Below are 21,962 nucleotides of genomic sequence, written 5' to 3'. Positions count from 1 at the left end.
GTAGAAGCTCACCTCTAGAGTCCTTGCCTCTATGCTCTTTCATGGCTGTGACCTTATTAAGATTGGAAGAAGAGGTGGCTGTGAGACAAAGCTACTGCTCAGTACTCTGGGCACATGGGGAGAGTGCCACCCAGACTTGCTAAGTGCTCAGTAACTTTGTTGCACGATGAATCAACATTTAGATGCTGGTATCTAAACAATCAGAAACTGGTGCTGGTGCAGGAATCTGACATCAAGACCAGGCAGGATCCAATTGAGGGAATATTTCCTGCAGCACACTAAGTCACTTCCAGATGAAGTGATCGGGTTGATTTGGGACATTATATGTCCATACCTGTTGGACAGGCAGGGTCAAGTGGGAATTGTAGATTGATGACTTGGGCGTTGAGGAGCTTGGAGCTATAGATAAAACTAAGTCTCCTCCAGGGAACCTCAGACTGAGCCAGGAACTGAGGCTTCAGAAATCCCAGCAGCAAAGGGGAGGTGCAATTGGCTCATTAGCAGCCAGTCTGGGAAGGAAAGGAATGATGCATCTTTCCCTGAAAATGTACCCCCCATGTTTAAAGAAATCCCTACCTACTCAATTTATTTTGAAGCTGAGTCAGATTGTTTTCACTGCATCGTTAAGATAACAAGAACAATCCCCAGTGGACTTCCATGCCTCCTTTAAGGATTCTCCATTTATTTCCTCCTTGGGAACTGTTCATAAATCACCCTCCAGCTAAATACAATTCAGTGCTAAAAGCACTTGGCTTCTTCGACCTTCCCATTAATTATTTTCATTACACCAGCAGGAGCTGTCAGTGTCCCTTTCCCTCTCCTTAGAACTCACGCGGTTCCAAGTAGACCCCATTCTTCCCTAAAGCTTCAGGGCCATCTCCTTAAATTTGCTCTGGCTCTAAGCTTTCTCTCAACTCCCGAGTCTCCTCAGTAGGCTTAAGGGGCTCGTATCTCCTTGACATGAGTGCTTTGAGATGGCATTAAAATTCTTGCAAAAACTGAAAGTGAAATGAGGAAGACAGATTGAGCAATCCAAGAAGGGCAAACGCCAGGAAAGCCAAGGCCCAGGAGGGGCAAAGATGCACAAGGGGAGAAAGAAGAAAATCAGGAGAGCGCTCCGGAGGGGGAGAGCCCAGGGCTGCCACGCAGTAAATGCGGGACCTCGACGCGCACAGATAACAGGAAATGATCCGTCCTCTGTGGTCACTCATTCTAAAGGCCCCAGCCTTCAAAGTGCAAGTCGGGGAATGGATGACTCCACAGAGTGGGAGCAGGCACGCCTTTCTTCTTGCCTCCAGCAAGGGGGAGAAATGAAACTGGAGTGTGTTCCCCTTCTCCTGCAGGAGGAAAGCCCCTCAGTCCGAGTCTCCAGAGATGCAAAGCTGCTGGCCGTGACCTTGCTGCTGGCCCTGCTGTCCAGCGGCCTCACGCTGGTATCTTTCTACCGCGTGGCCACCCTACAAGCGGACCTGGAGAGCCTCCGCGTGGAACTGCAGGGCCAACGCGCGCCACCGGCCGCCCCGCCCCAGGCCCGAGCCGCAGCCGCCTCGGCCCCCGCGGGACTGAAAGTGAGTCCTGCGCCCACACGGCCGCCCCCAGCCCCGCACCGCCGCCCGGCCAGTAACCGCGCTTCTCTGTTCATAGGGGATCTTTGGAGCGGCAGCTCTGGGGGAAAGCCAGTCCAGCCCCGGCGGCAGGAAGAGGCGTGCAGCTGAGGGGCCCGAGGAAGCAGGTAGGTGGTGGGCAGGGCTGCGCGCGCAGGTGCACAGAACAGCCTCCGCCTGCAGCGCCGCAGGTGGCCTCGCCTCTGCCCCTCCGAGGTACAGACCGTGAACCTGGCCCTCCAAGCCAGGGGGCTTGGGCGCAGAGCGCCAGCACCCGGGCGGCAGTAGGCGGCACAGCCCGCGGGTCCTCCAATGGGCGGACAGTGCGGGCCGAAGTATCCTTCCCTGTGGCCGCTTCTCCATTCGCGTGGCGAGGCGCAGAAGGCCAGCGGGAGGCAGGGCTCTTCTCAAGCGCACGGCGCACTCCCGGGGGAAGGCTGGCCGTCGGTGCAGAGCGCCGGACAGAGCCCCGCGTTACTGCAGAGGCGGACTGTCCACCTGCGTCTCGGAGAGCCCGCTAGGTTGCATGCGCGGGACCCAGGAAGGGGCTTTCTGGGCGCCCCGAGTGTGTGTGCCTTTTCTTTCTGTGTCCTTTAAGGGTTTTATACCCGCACACGCGCACGCACACGCACGCTGAGTTTGAAGACACCGTACTTAGGCAGACTTCTCCAGCTGATCCCTGCGGGCACTCACGCTTCTTCGTGACTTCTGCCCTCTCCCAAGTCCTCGCGTTCCATTGAGTTTTACAGGGTTGAAGGAGCATCAAGTGAACAATTCTCGTTCCTTCTTTTCCAAGACGGTAAAAAGTATTGGTAGTGTGTTTATTAATAGGACACTTTCACAGAGCCTTGCTATCGCTTCCCTTGTGTGTTGAAGGAACGTATCTGGAAGGTGCCAGGCAGGCAGGTGTGGCCCTGCATAGGCATTGCGCCCAATTTCATCTAACCTTCCTAAAGCACAGCTCTCTGGGGTCCACAGACCACGTGTCCGCGGGTATGTGTGCTTTACGTCCGAAGAGAAGCGTGAGGCACGGGAGAGAGGGAACAGGTGACCTTCACATGCGCTGGAGGCGCTGTGATGGAAACTTATTTTTTTTAACTATGTGCCATATTTACAAAAAATTCTTCCTCATCTCATATAATCCTGGTTTTGTATCTAATTAGCATTTTTGGGCTAGTTATCAGAAACAATTGGGTTTAAACTTTTTTTTAGAGCTAGGAAACGCTATTTTAATATCTTAATTATTTTTATATTTTGTATTTTATCATCTATATTTCCTACATAATTTGAAATAACAGCATGTAATGCTGTGATAGATGTTTTTGTTTTCCCTTTTACAAGCATATGACCCATTTCTAGTCATTCTCTCTTCTGTATTAAATAGTATAATTTTAACATGACTATTTTCGATTTTTTTGCTATAATAGAACATGTAAAATTTCTTTGCATATCTTTTCTTTCTGAGGAATACATATTCAATACAATTTCCACATCATGAATTTCTGAGCTAAACAGACTGAACATGCTACTTATTATCATAGTGTTTCCAAAGTGAGCTACAAATGTATGCAAACAAGAATGTACTATATCAGTTTTCCATGTTTTTGACAGCATTTTGTCTTTAAACATTTATTTTGGCTAATTTAGTAGTCACAAATTTATTTTAACGTTTTGCTGATTTACTACTAATAATGAATGTGTATTTTGATGACTTCTAACTGGATCTTTTGCTAATTTTTATTTCTAATTTCCCATTGCCCTAATATTTTATGATTTTGTATAAACTCTTTCTAATGAGACATTATTTATCAAAACTTCTATGTAAATATTTTCACAGAATTTTTCTGCTCTTTTGACCAAGAGTTTGCATCTGTGCTAATAAGGTCATTGGTTCCTTTTTGGTTTTTTTCTAAAATCTTAAAGCTATATGTGCTTGTGTTCATGGATCTCTTGGTTTGCTCTATTTCCTGCTACTTTGACTTGTCCATAGTTTAGTGTTTTGTTTGCTTTTAATGCATTAATCCTCCTGGTGTTTATTTTGGTGAATCATCTCTTGCTGGGCATTAACTTCCTCCTTTCTTCTCCTTTTTTCTCTTTCAGACTGCTACCTCAACTGAATGTATTAAATACTTCTTGTTAACTCCTTTGTGTTGGGAAAATTACTGGGGGGATTATATTCAGTTCCTCATATATAATTGAAATTATTTGAGACTTTGTTTTTTATCATTGATTTATTTTTCTATTTATCTGCTATAAATAAACTATGTTGAGTAATTTTGTATTGTAATGGGCTTCAATATCTAGTAAGGTCAGGATTTCTCAATTGTTTTTTAAAAATATTTTTTAGTTGTCAATGGACCTTTATTTATTTATGTGTAGTGCTGAGACTCAAACCCATTGCCTCACACAGCCTAGGCAAGAGCTTTACCACTGAACCACAACCCCAGCCCCCTCGGTCATTTTTTATCTTCTCTGCCACCATTCCATTGCTTCTAAATTTACCATTCCAAAGACGACATAGACTCATTTCTATAGATTTAAGAAGAAAAGAATAAATGGCTTCCTGAGTCATATTTTGCCAAGATACCTTATATTTGTATTTTAAAATTTCCTCCCATTTTCATATTTTTACATACTTGTGTTTTTTGGCATCTCCAAACTGTAGATTGATAAAATGTTGTGGTTTTGCTTTTTTCTCCCCAAAAAACTTACAATTTGTAGCAAGTTTGAAGAATAACATAAGACTCACAAAGTGAACACAAGATGACCCGATTTCCATGGCCCACTACTGTCTCCGTCACTATTACTGAGATTTACCTTCCACTTGTTCTGACATCCATAGAGTCGTGGTGGAGGGTGTGAGGTACGAGTCTGGGTGACAGGTGAAAGCTGCTGTCACTCGACAGTGCACTTCACCTGCATTGCTCCATCTACTAAGCTTTTGCAGAGTAAGCACCAGTTCAGGGTTAATGGCTCTGTGCCCAAGAAAATTGTCTGAAATATGGAGACCTTTTTGTTGTTTGTTCAGTGTGGTCTTGTTTTGGAATTGAGAGGATTCATGTGGCTTCAGTCCATGTTCCTTTTTGATCTTGTTTCCTTCTAGTGGCTCTGATTTCTTTACCACTAGGTGTGGCTTGTCCCTTTGACTTTCTGAGTGTTCACTTACATCCTTATTTATCAACTGTCAATATATTTTTTCAGAACCACTGACATTTCTATTGGAAGTTCACAAAAACAGTAGGTAAAGGGATGGACATGGCCATCAGCCCACATGCCTGTCCCCTGTTCCTCCCAAGGGCAAACACTGCTTTTACTTAATTTTAAAGCTTAGTATTTTGGCTTGAATTTTGTTTTTTTTTTTCCAATTATTCTGTGTTTCAAATTAAAGTTTTATTAAACTTATTGTACTTCAAAAGATCGTTCTGATTACAGTGTAACAAACAGAAATGCGGGGAAATCCAGAATTTAAAAAAAAAAATTGCCCAAGTAGCTCAACCTAGCCAATAATTCACTGTTAAACTCATAATTGTGTTTGGCGATATTCCCAATTCAAAAAAAAATTAAAGCAATTGGCTTCAGAAATGTTACATAATACAATTTCTGTACAAATGGGGTTTCGATGATCTGGGTTTTGAATACTTGCCTAATGGCAACTTTATTCATTTTAAGATCCTAAAGATAAGCATCTTCAGAGTTCATAAAGGAAGTGAATTCCTTCAAATAGGTTGCTCCTGAACTAAAAGATTGTTGCTCAGTAAATTAAGTAACTTTTGCATTTCCTTCCTTGTTAGTCAATAGGAAATTTAAAAACAAAGAATTACAAACAACAATGGAAAGATTGCCCATATTTTATCTTCCAAATAATTATTGTAAAATTTGGGTGGGTCAAATTTATTTTTCTCCATGTTCACATCAACTTTTTAGATCACAGTTATTTTCAAGTTACAGGAAAGTTGCACAACAGAACAGAGTGGGCATCTTCCCCTAGCATTATCACCTTGCATGAGTGTGGTCCCAGGGCACAAGGAAGACACCCACATGGGACTCCACTAGTAACTAAACTCCAGGCCTTATTGGGGGTTTGGGATTCATCCCAGATGGATTTTTTTTTAATGTTTCAGGATGAATCCAGGATACATTACATTTAACATTTTTTAAAGTTAGAATTTCAAGTATAGTGCACATAAATTAACACCTAATATTGTACCATAAGCATTTCTCTAGGGTCAACTTTTTTAATTGTGAAAAGTGAAGATATCAGTCCTATTTTGGGGTCTCCTTTCTTGAAATACCTAGTCCCACTCATTCTCAAGGGAAGATGAGGTACCCGGCAGGTCTGTGGTATTCTTTGCTTTGCTGGTGTTTCTGGCTGAGATGCAACTTGCAAGGTTGGACTATGAATATTGAAAGCATGAAATTTAGAACCCCATCACTAACTTGGCAAAATCAGGCCAGCGGGAGCCTCTTACCCAGCAAGGACGCGCTCTTCCTAGAACCGCTGGCTGCTCTTAGGCGATGTTTGACGAGTCTTTCTCAAGTGCAATTTCTCTTTTCCCCTCTTCACTAGTGAGGTTTTTTTTTTTCAGTGTTGCAAGAGTTGGCTTCTGTTCAATTTCCAAAAAAGTGTTTAAAATAGCGACCTGATAACCAAACCTTTGAACCCTGTTCTTGTTAAGCCTGAAGTTTTGGGAAAGGGAAGATCCAGGAAACAAGCTGCTCCCTGCAGCCAAATGTGATATTGAGTCTCTCCCACAAATTCTTATATTGCAGTGAGGTGGAGAGAGAGAGAGAAAATAAATCACATGCATATTTTATTTAGTCAATTGTAAACTAGAGAACAGAAAATATGTTGAAAAAGCAAAAAAGTTAGGGCAGTGTTATGAGTACCAGGGACATGGACAAGGAGGTCCTTTCTGTGTTAAGTCAGGAAGGTGCGGAGGTCTTTCTACCTTCTTGAAAGATCTCTGTTTCTCTGTGTTTTTAGCTTCTTTTTATTTTGCAGACGTGAATAGGTATTTAAAAAAATAAATACATAGTGTTGAAAGATGAGTGGTTCTTATTAATAATTTTGCATGAAGGGACAATATTAGCTTTAATAGTTAATTGCTGTTGTTATAGGTCAGCTCCTACTTAAAAGAACTGCTTTGGGGCAGCTGCATTTTTATCATGGGTTTTTGGGGACATTCCTGCTTCTGAAGAGTTAGAGAAGAGACAACATTCTCTCAAGATAGATGGATCCCCAATGTTTGTGCAAATGTCTGATGCAGGCCCTCCAGAGGATGCCGAGAAGAGGAGAGAGGAACCCCGGTAGCACGGCACATTCCACGTGCGGACCCTGTGCCAGACTCACGGTGTATCTGACCCTGACTTGCTGAGCACTGTTGTTTTACTTCAGGAGAACACGGGAACCCAGAGCAAGCCATCCTTTCTCTCAGCCAGCTACTATTAGTTGAAGGAATTAAATAAAGTTAATGAAATTTAGCATAAAATTTAAAATAATAAAGTAACAATGAAATAAACAATTTCTTTACATTCACTACAAAGCATATCTAAATTCTGCTATCAATTGATTCTGATAACACTATGGAATGTGTTTTGCTTTCCTAACGTGGAGATAAAAATATCTCAAAACTGAGTATAAAACTCATGGTTATCCAAGTAATTGATAGAACTAACATGGGAATTAATTATCTGCTGACTACAATTCTTTTCAATTATAAAAGCTGTATATGAGGGATTATCAAGTAGGACTCCAGATCTGAGAAAAGTCAGTGGGTCCTGTTGGTCGTGAGTGAGGGGACCACAGGGCACTGTTGTCGGTGGAGACCTTAGACTGGAGGGCAGGCTCGCCAAGGTCAGGAAGAACTGAGCTGGCCTGGACAGCAGCGAGGGCACAGAACACCCAGCTGTGGCAGCTGTGAGGCAGCAGGGAGCAGGCAAACCTAACAGGAGGCCTTAGCTCAGCACAGAGCCGCAAAGCACAGGCAGATGCTCCTGCGTGACCCTTTGCTCTTCTGAATACTGGAGTCTTTCAGTGAGTGTTGATCTGTTGAAGTGTTGCTGCTGGTTTGCGCTTCTCTGTCCTGCATGTGATTGTCAAAGGAATTGTCAGGAAATGGAGATGACAGATGAGGCCCCTCACCGTCTCGTCTTATTCCCTCTCCCTGCTGACTATACCAAACGCCTGGCCCAGCTGCAGCTGTCACTGTTTGTGTAGTATCAAGCCATGCCTGTTTCTTTACTGGATCGTAAGCTCTGTGGGGTGGGGATTGGGATTGCCTTTGCTATCTTGAACCCACCACTTGCTCGGGAAATTCACTGCAAGAGTCAAATGAGAGATGCAATCTAAATTGGATGAAAGGCAAACTTTCAAACCAGTTGAACTTGATTATTAATTGATTGCATGATTGAGGAGGCAGGAGCCAGGCATGTGTATGAGGTTCCTGCTTGGGTCCCTCATAGCCATTCTGTATCCACTAAGAGAGCAAATGGAGAAGGGACAGGAGGTGTGCATGCTTGGGAAACTGAAGAACAGGACTTGGGGAAGCTTAGGCGGAATGTCACTGTGGCCCAGGGGAAGCTGCGAATCTGCGAGCTGACTGTGGATTCCACTGGTTGCTTTTTACAGACAGTTTTTAGCTTTACTCCCACGACTCCAGGGTTGGTATGTGTGGTATCTGGAAGCTTCCGATCTTCCCTGGAAGCTACTGATGTGCAGTGCTTCCTGGGTGTTATTAATAAATTGAAATATCCTCATATAATTCAGTGAAATTCTAGCAAAACACAGGTGATGACTCAGGCATAAAATTAGCATTATAAGTTAAAATATTTTATCAATATTGACTTAATGAATTGAGATAATGCAGAAGGCTATAAATTTACATATTCTACTTGGCTTTATGCATATTGGGTAATTAAATCTAAGGGGATACACATCAATGACCAATTCATACTTAATTGCTCTGTGCACACGCTAGATATCTATGGTATTGGGAGATACTAAAAGTAATATTGCTTGGTTCCTGTGAGGCAGATCTTTAGCTCAACGATAACCTGCAGAGTAAGATCAGTTCTAAGTTGAGTGGAGATAGAGTCTTAAGAGACTGAATTGAAGACCAACTGATGATAGGTTTTAAATTTCCTAAAAGAAAGAGTCGTCTTAAAAAAATCCACATGACTTTCCTGAAACAAAGTCAACTGATGAACACTCTCCCTTCAGTGAATCGAAGTCCAATGCACTTCTTGAACTGTCAGTTTGAATTGTCATTTTCTTTTCTGAACAGCAGTTCCTGAAATAAACTTTTCTCTCCAAACACTTTTTCTTCTAACAGTTAGATTTCTGCTGCGACATGATAGAAGAAAGCACTCTTCTTCAATGTGTAGGTCACGGCTAAGCTCTAGCTGGGCGGTGGAGATTAAGACATTTTCATGTCTGTCTGCTAGCGTCACATCACCATTCATTAGGTAAACCTCCTTTCTGACTAAATAGATCCAGTCTGCATGTTAGTCCGGTGGGGCTGCTATAGCAAAGTAGCACAGAGGGGGCGGCTTTTCCACCCACAGGCCAGGGGCCTAGGAAGTCCTCCATGAGGGCTTCCTGCTGCACAGTGGCAACTTCTTGCTGTGCGTGGGCTTGCAGGGTGCAGGGGAAAGAGCCTCTATGGGGTCTCTTTCTTCCCAGTCAGCTGGTTTCTCCCTCAAGACCTCCCCAGAGTCCCTCCTGCTAATCCAGTGTGCGACCAGAGCTATGTTGAGAGTCTTAAAAGATTGGATTCTGTGATCAGCTGTCAGCACAGGAATTTAGGGTGGACACAGAACATGGCAGTCTCCCACTGAAAGTTGGGAAACAGCGGGGGAAAGGGAAATCATACTCTAGTGTCCCTTGGCCTTGATCAGCTCCGCTGGGCCTGCGTGCTTTCACGGAGCGCTGCATGGGGGTACCAGTTACTCAGCTGCAGCCCTGGCAGCCGCAATACCATCACCATCACCGCCGCCACTGCCTCTGCTGGACGAGGTTGGCTCTGCAGTGAGCTGCCAGGAGAGAGGCACACGCCATTCCACTTAATCTCCACGAGGTACATGTGTGCACATGGCTAAGGAAGGCGGGGCACCGGGCAGGTTTGCCTCGGCCTGCGAGCAGCATCCTCCTCTCTTTGGGGTGAGGAAAGATTAGAGGGCTCTCTGTGTTCTCTGGCTGGCCGCCATGTCCTGGGAATGGTGAGTAAGAGGACTTACTGGACAAGTGAGAGTGTGTGCAGAGTGGCTTCCGTTCAACTTCCCAGGCGTCCGTGCGAGAGCTCAGTGGCCATGTGCTGCGCTGCGTTCTGTCCTTCTTTCCAGCTGTCCTTATCATAACTCTGCTGCACACTGGGATGCTCCTAAGGACTGTTGCAGATGAGCATCAGCCACAGGAAGTGCACTGTCCCTGTGGCACAGGTGTGGCCACCTTTGTTCCACAAGATCAGCAAAGGAGTCCACAGAGGAAACCAAAACACTCGGCTGCAGTCAAAATGATCAGATGAGCATAAAAATAGGTCGGAGAAGTTCCACATCTGTATGAGGAAATTGTAATTTTTGATGTTATATTTCCACCTTTAAATACGGAGGGGAATTCCTCAGCAGACTTTTTAACGTTACCACCCGTGAAGAGTTTCCTTCAAGGGCAGCAGAGTAGGGCAGAATCAGGGCTCCATTATGCCAAGTTTCAACTGTTAGAAATCTCCGCTTGAGGCTGAGGCAGGCTTCCCTACTGTGTCCACTTGGGAGAATGCACACGTGGACAAGCATGTGTTTATGAGGTGTAAAGGTTTTGCTAAAGAGTAAAAAGTCTAAGCTAGTATTTTCTTCAAGTGAAACCTGCAGACTTAAACTTAGGTTTAGGGTCGTTTTTCACAAATTCTTACTGCTTTTCTTTTATCTCACAACACAACCTGCAGGACATGGTCTTCCTCGGCTTCACTGAGACCTTTCTCTTCATTGAAGGCAGTCGTTATTTACTGCTCTGAACACCACAGGAAATCGTCCACATGTGATTTGGGATGTGAATTGGTGGTCCCCAGGAGCTTTACTGACAACGCAGTCTCACAAAGTTCTTACGTTTATTTTTAAACAAAGTTCCCCTTTCTCCCTTCTGTCCAAAGAATTTTGCCAAAAGAAACTTGACTTTGGCTCCCAAGTGAAACAAGCAGGATTTAAATTCTGGTCTGGTCACTTTCTGTCTCTGAGGTCCTGAACAAGCCATTTACACTTTCTAAACCTTAGTTTACAATACCTAATTTTTAGAGTAGGCTAAACCTTAATGTATTTCCAGTAGCAGTGAGTCATTATTTACTGTGTTTTATGTTTCAACAAATGATTGTTTCAAACTAATCTGATAAGTTTAGCTGTTTCATTTATTTGGCAGACTTGAAAACAAAATGACCACATCTGCTTTCTACGCAGCCGTTGTTTTAAAGCAACTTAAATTCAACTCCACAGTGGTATGCTTGCTGTGCCTCAACAGTGTGGAGCATTTGAAAGTGCCATGAATTGCCAGCATAGATATTAAAGTAAATGGGCAGATTTCAGAAAGTAACTTTAGGACTAATATCCGGCATGCAACGTAAAAGGTGTGTTTGACAGCTTCCTGGGATACCATTGTGACTTTGTATTTTCAGTCATCTTAGTTCTCTTGTCATTCTGACTCAAGTAATTAAATGATGAACTTTTGCTTTTCAGTTACCCAAGACTGCTTGCAACTGATTGCAGACAGCGACACCCCGACTATACGCAAAGGTAATGGGATAGCGAGGTAGTGTCTGCCGTGACTCAGTCCAGTACAGTCACACCTGAAAGTTCCCAGTGTAAAAAGTGTATTTCGACAGCACCTCCAGCCAACCACCTGAAACTTCTTCTACTCAGATGTAATATAATCAACTAAATTCATTTAAGGTGAACGGGGAATAATATTTAGACTAGTAATTATCTAGTAAACAGAAACTGCCTTGGAAGCACTAATATTTAGAAGTTGTAAACTATTAGGATACAATAAAACTAAATCCATACTAAATCAAATTTAACTTTCCATTACTTAGAAACCATGTCAGCTTCTATAATGATGGAAGACCATGTTCACAAATGATAATTCTATTATACTTGGTTGTGGAAATCATAATAGAAGGAAATGGAAGTAGGATTAATGTAGTCTATAAAATATATTTTTGTGATAGGCCTCTAATGTCAAATTAATACTTGATAGTTTGCCATTTTCTCATAGGAATAGAGTGTTTTAAACTTTCTCACTTACTTGAAGTTTCTGTTTGCTTTAATTTTAAAGAAGTATTTTCTGTAATAATGGCCAAACACAAGGTCATGGAGAATGATCTTTTAGCATCTTCTGCCAAAATGTGTGACTCAGAATACTAATCCAGGGAGGTGGTCCCTGAAATGGGGGTTTTACTGTCCGGTAATTTGGGAACACAGCATCCCGTGTACTTTTCCCTTTGGAAGTCACAAGGCACATTAACAAACCATCGAATCTGAGAAGTCCTACTCTGAAATAACTTTGACTTCTGTAATTCATTTTTTCACACACTCCTGTGACTGTACTGCACTAAAATGAACTATTTCCTGTTTCCTGAGAATTTAAATAAAGCCAGAAGAACACCCAAAGGACCAAAGGTACGATAAAAATTTTTTCTTGGAAAAGTTTACTTCACACATTTGGCTAAAAACCAAAACCAAACCAAAACCGAACAAAAACCCAAAAAACAAAAAGCAAAACTAAGCTGCTCCTGGGCGATGCGCGCCATCTGTGCCCAGGCGCAGCTGCGCCCTTCAGAGGGCAGCAGCCTCCCTGGAGAGCCGGCGGCTGCCCGGGCTCCAGCACGCGGTCCTGGGCGCGGCCCTGCGGGGAGCGGAACTTCCCGCCCGCGTCTGCCCTGCGATGCCAGCACCTCCGCAGCGCGCCGGGCCTTTGCGCAGCCCGCGGATGGGAGGGAGGGTCAGTTGTGCAAGCGTTGCGCCCGGGGAGACGTTTGCCCCGCACTGGTGGTGCACGGGTCTTCTTGGAAAAGGTGATAAACCATCGTGTTGCTGCCCTCCGAGGGATCTCGAGTCTCCAGACGACGTCACGTTACCCATCCCAGAGGCAAGGAGGCTCAAGAGGGGCTCTTCTCATGGGTGCTCCTGAATCCCCTGCGGTTGCTCAGTCTATCTGAGCATTGCATCTTTGTGACAAAATAACCTCCCACCTCCGGAAAAGAGAAATAACTCAAAAGAGGAGAGATTCGTTTCCTCCCACGGTTTCAGGGTTTTCAGCCCACAGTCCTGCCACACCAACGTCCCATACTTTTGAGGGAAAAATAGCAAAAGGCAAGAGGGAGCTACCTAGAGTAGACTAAGATCCTGTTTCTTTTTTCAGAATTTTAATTTAATTTCCAAATACATAGCACATTCACATGATGCAAATAAATTGAGAAGCACAGACGTGTGAGTTGAAAATTCTTGCTCTCTTTTCAGTCTTCCCTTCCATTCCCACTTACCTCTTTTATTGTTTCGTGTGTAGACTTCAACACTGTCAGCAAACACAAAGAAATTAGAATATGGTCGAGTCCCCATTCCCTATACTAAACACAATGTTCTGTACCTGTAACAGCATTTGAAAACAAAATTATAACTAATTTTCTTTACTTAGCAGTGCATATTGCAGTTATTTTGTCAATAGATACTTTTCTTTGTTGTTTGAAAAAGCTGCATAGTTTAACATTGTATGAAGATAATTTATTCAGTTTCCTACCAATAGACATAGTGATAATCTTTTGCAGTGATTATGCATCAGGAATAAGTTTGTACATTCTTCAATTTTCTTGTGTCAGTCTATGTATGTGTGAGATACCTTTTGAATTTGCAGTTATTTTCAAGTGGTTCTGTAAGGGTTCCTGAGAGTTATGCTACCACTGGCAACAGAAGAACCTCCGGTAAAAAAAATCAGTGTCTCTTAATTTGATTTCCTTTACTCTGAAACTCATAGGCCCCTTTCCGTATACTTTAAGAACAATGGGTATTTCTGTCTTTATATTCTTGTCATTTTCCACTTGTATTTCAGTTTCCTTTCCTGTGAGTTTCTTGTTCATAGTCTTTCCATTTCCCTGTTGGACTGCTGGTCATTTATAAATTGATTTCTGTGAGCTCTTTACATGTTGAACAGTAGTTGCTCCAGTTGTGAATTATAAGCATTCTCTATCTTAATTTCATTTGCCCTCTATTTTTTTAACATATAGTGGATGTTTTTGTGTGTGTATGGAATTTATCAGTGTTTTCTTAATGATTCTGGAGTTTGAGTTGTGATTTGAAAGGCTCCCCACTCTTCAAAGGCACCCACAAGGACTCCCCAGTTCCTTCTAATGACTTTATTTGTCATTGTTTACATTGAAGTATTTAATCTATTTGCTATTTATCCTGGCATAAAATTTAAGGTGTGCAACCAATGTACTTTTTTACCCAGACAGTTATCCATTGTGCCCACAATTCATGTTAAATAGTTCATTGCTTATTAATGTTAATGTTAATTTAAATTCCTATATTTGAGTCAATTTGGTTTTATCAACTTTTATTTAATTACTTATTTTACTTTTCTATTATATTGATTTATCTGTCTATTCAAAACCCCCAAAATACAATTTTGTTATTCCGACTTTATATTGCCATCTGGTGAGTCAATTTTTTCCTTATGGTTAAGTATACCATGTTCTTCTTACTCCCCATTTTACAGTAGAATTAGCTTATCTATTTATAAAGGAAAAGGTCTTCTAATTTTTTTTGTTGAGTCCCATTATGTTTATAAATTAAATTATGGCATATTCTGTCATGATAACAGGAGTCCTAGTCAAATCTGTCAGAGAACATGATTTATTTTTACATTTGTTCAGTCTTCTCCTGTTTCCTTCACAGTGTTTTGGAATTTTCTTCTATGTGTTGCATATATCTTGTTCATAGTTTTATGTGTCAATTTTATCCTTTCAGATGCTGTTACAATCAGGGATATTGTCTTTCATTCAATCTTCTAGCTGATTATTTTATACAGGTTTTGAGTTTCATCATGTCTTTTTGATATTGAGTTTGAAATACTTTATTTTTTCATTTACATTTCCTTAGTATGACTTTCTCCAAAATTTTATTTTTTTACTTTCCTGAAATTTTTTCACATGAGCCTGTGTTCACGGAACAGAGCTGGGGTTTATTTTTTGACCTCATCTTAAAGTGACACTCATCTGCTGGGTGATGCAATCACATTCACACTAATTTAGGAAGTTTGTTTTGATTTAATATTATGATACATTGTGCAGTTTTACATCTTAACAAAGAATTTGTATTTTGTGGTTTGAACGGGCTGCTTGCTGTGTAGACTGTTTGCTTGTCTTTCTCTAGTATTTATAACTACATCTGCCTACTGAAGTGAAACACACATGATACAAAGTCGAGGTGCACCATGCATTAGCGTTTAGCACATTCACAGAATTTTGCAACCCTGCTCTCTCCTGTCCGTTTCGTCAGTTCCAAAGAAAACCCTGCATCCATCAGCAGTTATTGCCAGTTCTCCATCTCCCCAGCTCCCGGTGCCCCCAGTCTGCTTTCTGCCTCTGAATATTCATATAAATGTGATCGTGTCATATGTGCCTTTTTGCATCTGACTTCTTTTGCTTAGAATGATTGTTCTGAGGTTTATCCATGTTGCAGCACATATTAATACTTGGTTCATCTCTATGGATGAATAATGTTCCATTATATGTAAACCATAATTTGTCCATTTGTCCATTGATGGACATTTGGTTGATTCCACCTTTAGACTATTGTGAATAGTGAGTCTATGGGCATTTGGGTAAAATATTTATTTCAGCATCTTTTGTCTCTTATAATAATTTTTGTTTTAATTTTTATTTTGTTTGATATCAGTACAGCTACCTCAGCAATATTTGGCTGCTATTTGCAAAATGCACAATTTCCATTGTTTACTTTTTTGACCTATCTGTGTCTTGGAATCTAAAGTGATTCCCATGTAGCCAGCATATTAATGGATCACAAACTTTTCTCTTTAAATATAATCCATTTTGTCAATCTCTGTATTTTAATAGGAAAACTTAACCCGTTTATATTTAAAGTGATTACTAATAAGGAAAGAGTAATCCATCATTATAATGTTTATTTTATGTTTATGTTTTGCTTCTCAGTTCCTTTATTATTTTGTCTTCTGTGTTTAATAGACATTTACATGTATGCCATCATATTCTTCCTAACTTACCTGTATTTTTGTTATTATTTTAATTCTTACCCTGGCAATTTTAATAAGCCCCCTAAATTTATAACAATGTGCTTTGAACTGGTTACGACCTAACTTTTCCTTATGTCACCGTTATCACAACATATATGCTTATAATTATGTGGTTATTAACATAGAATGATAATTATTGTTCTATGCATTTTTCTTTCAAATCACATAGGAAATGAAATGAGAAGTTACAAACTAAAACTACAATAACAGTGGTCTTTATATTTATCCATACACTATATTTATTTATGTTCTTGTTTCTTCATGTATCTTCTAATTTCTAACTAGCATCCTTTTATTTCAATCTGAAATCCTCTGTTTCACATTTTTTGTAGGCTAGGTCTACTGCTTATGCACTACCATATTTTTATTCAGTTAGGAACATTTTTATCCTTTACATTTGATGAATATTTTTGCAGATGTAGAACATCAGGCTGACAATTTCTCCATTCAGTACTGTGACTGCATTGTACTGTTGCTTTTGGTCCGCATGGTTTTTTATGAGACTTCAGCTGTTAATCTTACTGAACTTGTGCTTGAAAGATTGCTTCTCTTTTGATGTTTCAAGGTACCTTCCTTTCTTTGTCTTTCAGTATCCTGATTATAATGAACCTTGGTGTGGATACCTTTGTGTTTATCCTACTTAGAGTATATTGAACTTCTAGCAAGTGTAGATTTTTGACTTTGCTTGAATTTGGGAATAATTTAGACATTATTTCTACATTTTTTTTTCAATTTCCTTTTTTTTTTTCTTTTTGCTCTGTGACTACCATAATGCATATGGTAGTGTGCTTAATGGTATCTTAGAATGATGTGTTAATTTTTATTCCTTCTTTTAAATACTTTATTGTTAGAGCAGATTTGTTTCAAAGAAAAATGGAGAGGCAGTACAAATATTTTTGGAGTCACTTGTTATCTGGGTGATGTGCATTTAAGTTTCCTGCATGTCTTTTCATGACCTGATAACTCAGTTCTTTTTTTGGTGCTGGGTAATATTTCATTGTCAGGCTGTACAGCAGTTTATTCATTCACCTACTTGGGTGGTACCAAGTTTGGTAATTATTAATAAAGCTGTTATCAACATTGAAGTGCAGGTCTTTGTATGGACACAAGTTTTCAACTTCTTTAGTTAAATACTAAGAATGTGATTGCTAGATCATATGATAAAAATATGTTGAATCTTGTAAGAAAATCTTCCAAAACAGATTCACCATTTTTCTTTTCCAAAGCTATGAGGGAGAGTTCCAATTGCTCAACGTTCCTTGCTGGATTTTGGGGTTTGCTGTTCTAATAGATGTATAATGCTCTCTCATTATTGTTTTAATTTTCATTTCTTTGGTGACATATGATATGGATTATCTCTTCATATCATTATTTTCCATCTGTATATCTTTTGTGTGAGGTGTCTGTGAAGGGCTCAGCCCATTTTTAAATCAGGTTGTTTGCTTTCTTACGGTTGATTTTTAATACTTCTTCATATTTCTTGGATAAGAGTTCTTTGTAAGATATATCTTTTGGAAATATTTTCTCCACTATGTGTTGCATGTTTTAATTTTCTTGATAGTATCTTTTGCAGACCACAAAATTTTAATATTTATGAATTCAGTTTATCAATTCTTTTTGGTGTGTGTTTTTGGTGTCATAACTGAAAAGTCACCACCAATCCCAAAGTCATCTAGATTTTCTTATGTTATATTCTAGGAGTTGTATAGCTTTGTGTTTTACACTTTGATCTGTGATCCATCTTGAGTTAATTATTTTTATTTTTATTTGTTCTAATTAGTTATGCAGAACTTCAGAATGCTTTTCAACTCACTGTACATAAATGGAGCACAACTTCTCTTTTCTTTGGCTGTGTACGATGCAGAGTCACACCATTTGTGCAGTTATACATGTACATAGGGTAATAATGTCTATTTGAGTTAATTTTTATGAGAGATGAGGTTTGAGTCTGGGTTTTTTTTTTTTTTTTTTTTGCATGTGAATGTTTAGTTGTTCCAGGACTATGTTTTTTAAAGGATATTTTTTCTCCATTGTAGTACCTTGTCCTTTGTTAAAGTCAGTTGAATTTATGTGAGACTATTTTTGGGCTCTTATTGTATTCCACTGATCTGTTTGTCTGTTCTCTCACTAATACCACACTCTCTTGATTACTGTAGCTTTTCAGTAAGTCTTAAAGTCAGGTAGTATAATTCTCCACTTTGCTCTTCTTCTTCAATATTGCATTGGTGTTTTTGGATCTTTTGCATCTTTACATATTCTGTAGACTCAGTTTGTTGATATTCATAAAATATCTAGCTAGAATTTTGACTGGGATGGTGTTGAATTTATAGATTATGTTGGGAAGAACTGACATCTTGACAATATTGAGTCCTCTTATCCATGATCATTGAATAGCTATCCATTTAGCTCCTCTTTGACTATTTCATTAGTTTTATAGATTTACTTATCCTGATCTTGCACATTTATTTTATATTACACACAAGTATTTCATTTTGGGGGTGCTAATGTTAAAGGCATTATGTTTTAAATTTCACATTCCACTTGTTCATCACTGGTATGTAGGAAAACAATTAATTTATAATTAATTTCATATCCTGGATTCGTGTAATCATGAGTCTCTGTTACTTTTCCTTTCTGCTTCTCAGACCGGATAACTTGAATTCTGCTGTCATCTTTGCCGATTCTGCACTGCCTGCTCAAGTCTGTGGTTTAACCTCTTTAGTGGTAGTTTTCATTTCAGTAATTTTATGTTTGGCTCCAAAATTTCTATTTGGCTCCTTTCAATACTTTTGACCTTTCAATCAAAATTATCCATATTTATACATCATTATCCTCATTTTCCTAAGTTTTTTATTCATGGTTTTCTTTAGCTGTTTAAGAGATTTAAAGACTTCATCTTGAGAGTTCAGTGTGTGGGAATTCTCAGGGATTGTTTCTGTCACTTTTTTCTTCCTGTAATTGCTCCATAATGTTCTCGTTTCTCTGTATGCATTAAACTCTTGTTGAAAATTTATCAGTTTGAATATCCAAGGTGGTAATTCTGGAAATCAGACACCACCACCCCCTCCATCTGCAGTTTTCGATTGTTTATTGTTGTGGACGGAAGTTGTTCATTTGTTTAGTGACTTTTTAAAAACATTTTTGCAAAGACTCTATTCTTTGCCCTTTGTGGCCAAGGAACTCTTTGTTCTTTTACCTTTGCAGTCAGTTTGATAGAGATTTCCTTCTTTTTACCCCTAATTCTGATGAACATTTTCTTAAACAGTAGAAACTAAAAATAAAATTAAAACACCCTGGTCTCTGCAGATTGTCTCTGCTGGGGTCTTTCAGCAGTCTTGATCAGGTTGCCTGCAGTTCTGCCTTGGTCTTTACACCCTGCTGGCACAGAGCCCAAAGATCAGTCAGAGGGGTAAGGCTGGGGTCCTCTCAGCTCACTTTTGAGGATGTGTCTGCTCCTGACATGCTCATTGCACTCCAGATTCTATGAGAACATTCAATAGCCTTTCAAGCCTGCGTTTTCCAAAGTCATCCTCCTTAGTGTCCTCCTCCAGGATTATTGACAAGTCTGTTGCCTACCTATCTTCTGTCCCAGGCTTCAACTGGCTGGGCTTGTCTGTTTCTAAAAGTGTTGTTGGTCGATGTTAGCCTGGGAAACTGTTTCCACGCAAGAGGAGCTCCCGACAGCTCCAAATGCATGGTCTAATATTTTGTGAGCAAGGTGAATACTGCACCACTGGCACAAGCAAACTACCACCAGGAATTCAGGTCTCCATCTCCATGCATGCTGCAAACTGGAGAGGCGGGTATGGAAGGCAGGTAAGAAAAAGTACCACAGCAATTTCTTACTGAGTTTTTGCTGCCTGTCTTTCTGCACAAAACACTCCCTTGTTTGGAATAGGTTCTTATTAGACCACACCCCCCCCAAAGTTGATTATATCCTTCCTTAACAGTTTAATTGTTGATTCAGTGGACTAATTCTTTGACATTTCTCCTTTGCCATTTTTCACAACTTTAGTATGACATCTACAATTATATTTTGGATAGTATCTATTGATTCTTTTCTCTGATCTAAGAGATTATTTATGTTATTCTTTATTTCTTCTGTCCTTTTTGTCTACTACCATATATTTTGGACAGCAGCATGATATTTATTAATGTTTATCTATGTAGTTTAAAGTTTTATGTTTCCATTACTCGATCTGTCACTTTATATTTGTTGAAGCCCAGCTACTGTAAATGAGGCAAATGATGAACTTGCTATTAATATATCTTGCCCTCTACTTCCCAATATTTGTTACTGATGTCATTTCTGCACTGGGGAGCCACAAAGCACTCTTCTCCTTCTCTGCTGACATGCTCTCCCATGTGTTTTGTCTGACCTCTGGGTGACAGTTTCAACCCTAGTGACAGGTCCTTGTGTAGTCTCGCTCCTTCCTGCGGTGTTTGCTTAGATTTGCATCTGTGCTGGTTTACTTAAAGGGCACCCGAAAGCGATGCTCACCTTACATTTGCGTTACCACAGCTATTTCTTGGTAGTCTTAATAGTTGAAGGGCGGGTGACTGGGTAGAAAATTCTGTTCCTCTTTCTTCACTTGACTGTGTCCTAGGAATCTCACCATTGTCTCTTGGTGCCCTTAAGCACTTTGAAGGAAACCAAGGCAAAAGAATTTTTCTTCTCATCAGTGACTTCAACTTTCTCACTTGAATACACTGAAGATTATTTTATTACCTTTAAAATTCCACACTTATTTTTGATGTGTCAGAGTGATGACTATGATGAATAATGCCCACAGCCTAATCCCTGAATACTGAGATGGCCTGCCCAGGAGAGTTGACAGATGGGACTGAGTTTTAGCTCCTGGGATTGTCATAAGGACCAGGTAGGTGCAGTGTGATCACCCAGGCCCTAGTGAGCAGGGGTCAGGAGTGCCGGGTTCAGAGGAGGCAACGGGGCTGGGAAGCAGCTTGTCAGGTGGAGAGGGGCTGTAGATGGAGGAGCACGGGCAGGCTCTGGAACCTGGACCCAGCAAGGAAATGGACTCTGCCAGGAACCTCCACGAGGAACACAGCGCTGCCACCAAGAGCATTCTGGAAACTGCGAGATGATTCACAGTATTGTCTGAAGCCACTAAGTTTGGGATAACTTGTTATAGCAGCCATAGGAAGTCAGCAAAGCCACACTCAACCAACCTTCCCCGGACACTGTCCTTTGTAAGACTAAAATCAGAGTCGGCTCTTGTTCCGAGCTTCCAGTTCCGTACATGAGGGAATCTTTACTCTTTTTCTATCTTTCAGTTTTCTATTTCTTCTCAAATTCTAAATGCACTTCCATCTCATTTTGCTTTGGACACGTTTATTTTCTCTCCTTTAACTGAATGAGTTTCTTGTCTCCTCTAAGAGTTTCCCAGGCTCCTCCAGGTAGCAGTCAAGCTTCCTGGGTTGTCCTGTGGGTGATGCTGAGTGTGTGAGCTGCTCCCCACCCTTGGGGACTGGTTTCCAGCCTGGGGGAAACCAGTCCTCACCACGGGCTTGGCTGTCCTTCACTCAGCCCCACTGTGACCTCGGTTACTTCTGCAACCCTTATGGTAATTTTGGAGAAGGTGCATCTCTCTTTTCCCTCATTTTGCTTTCAGGAGTTAGAGAGGGAGAGGCCATTTTCATACCCATATTGATGGTGAAAGTCTCTTGACTTCAGTTTTTGTGGAGGTTGTGATGTATCTCAGTAGCTGATGCTCTTCTCCCATAGGAACCTCATTCCTTGCCTTGTTTCTCTACCCCACTTCCTGTAAACCTGGGTGCTTGCTTTTAGCCTAAATATTGATGCTCTTCAGACCTCCCACATAGTCCCATTCTCTCTTCTTTCCTCTTATTTCTCTCGAATTCCCCAGTCTTCCTTGATATCATTTGACAGCTGTATGCTGGTGGCCCACAGTGTGTCCCTAGCCCACATCACTGTTCTGAGCCCCAAGCCTATGCAGCCTCTGTTCATTGAGCATCTCTTGAATGTCCTGGGTGTCTTGGTCTGAGTTCTAGAACCCTGCCCATTTCTC

At 40.8% G+C, this 21,962-nt stretch overlaps 1 protein-coding gene across 1 annotated transcript in view; it reads left to right on the top strand.

Moving 5' to 3' along the window:
* Nucleotides 1–1,018: 1,018 nt before the first annotated feature.
* The window catches only part of Tnfsf13b (TNF superfamily member 13b), a 33,823-nt gene continuing 12,879 nt past the window's right edge, over nucleotides 1,019–21,962 (top strand). Inside the window, exons 1-3 of the mRNA XM_047553354.1 lie at nucleotides 1,019–1,568; nucleotides 1,645–1,732; nucleotides 11,322–11,378. Coding sequence (XP_047409310.1) covers nucleotides 1,080–1,568; nucleotides 1,645–1,732; nucleotides 11,322–11,378 — 634 coding nt within the window. The 5' untranslated portion in view covers nucleotides 1,019–1,079. The remainder of the gene's footprint in view (nucleotides 1,569–1,644; nucleotides 1,733–11,321; nucleotides 11,379–21,962) is intronic.

The sequence above is a fragment of the Sciurus carolinensis genome, chromosome 5, assembly GCF_902686445.1.
Source record: "Sciurus carolinensis chromosome 5, mSciCar1.2, whole genome shotgun sequence".
Taxonomy (NCBI): domain Eukaryota; kingdom Metazoa; phylum Chordata; class Mammalia; order Rodentia; family Sciuridae; genus Sciurus; species Sciurus carolinensis.
Note: the sequence above shows the minus strand (reverse complement) of the source record. Positions and strands in the feature narration are given on the sequence as shown.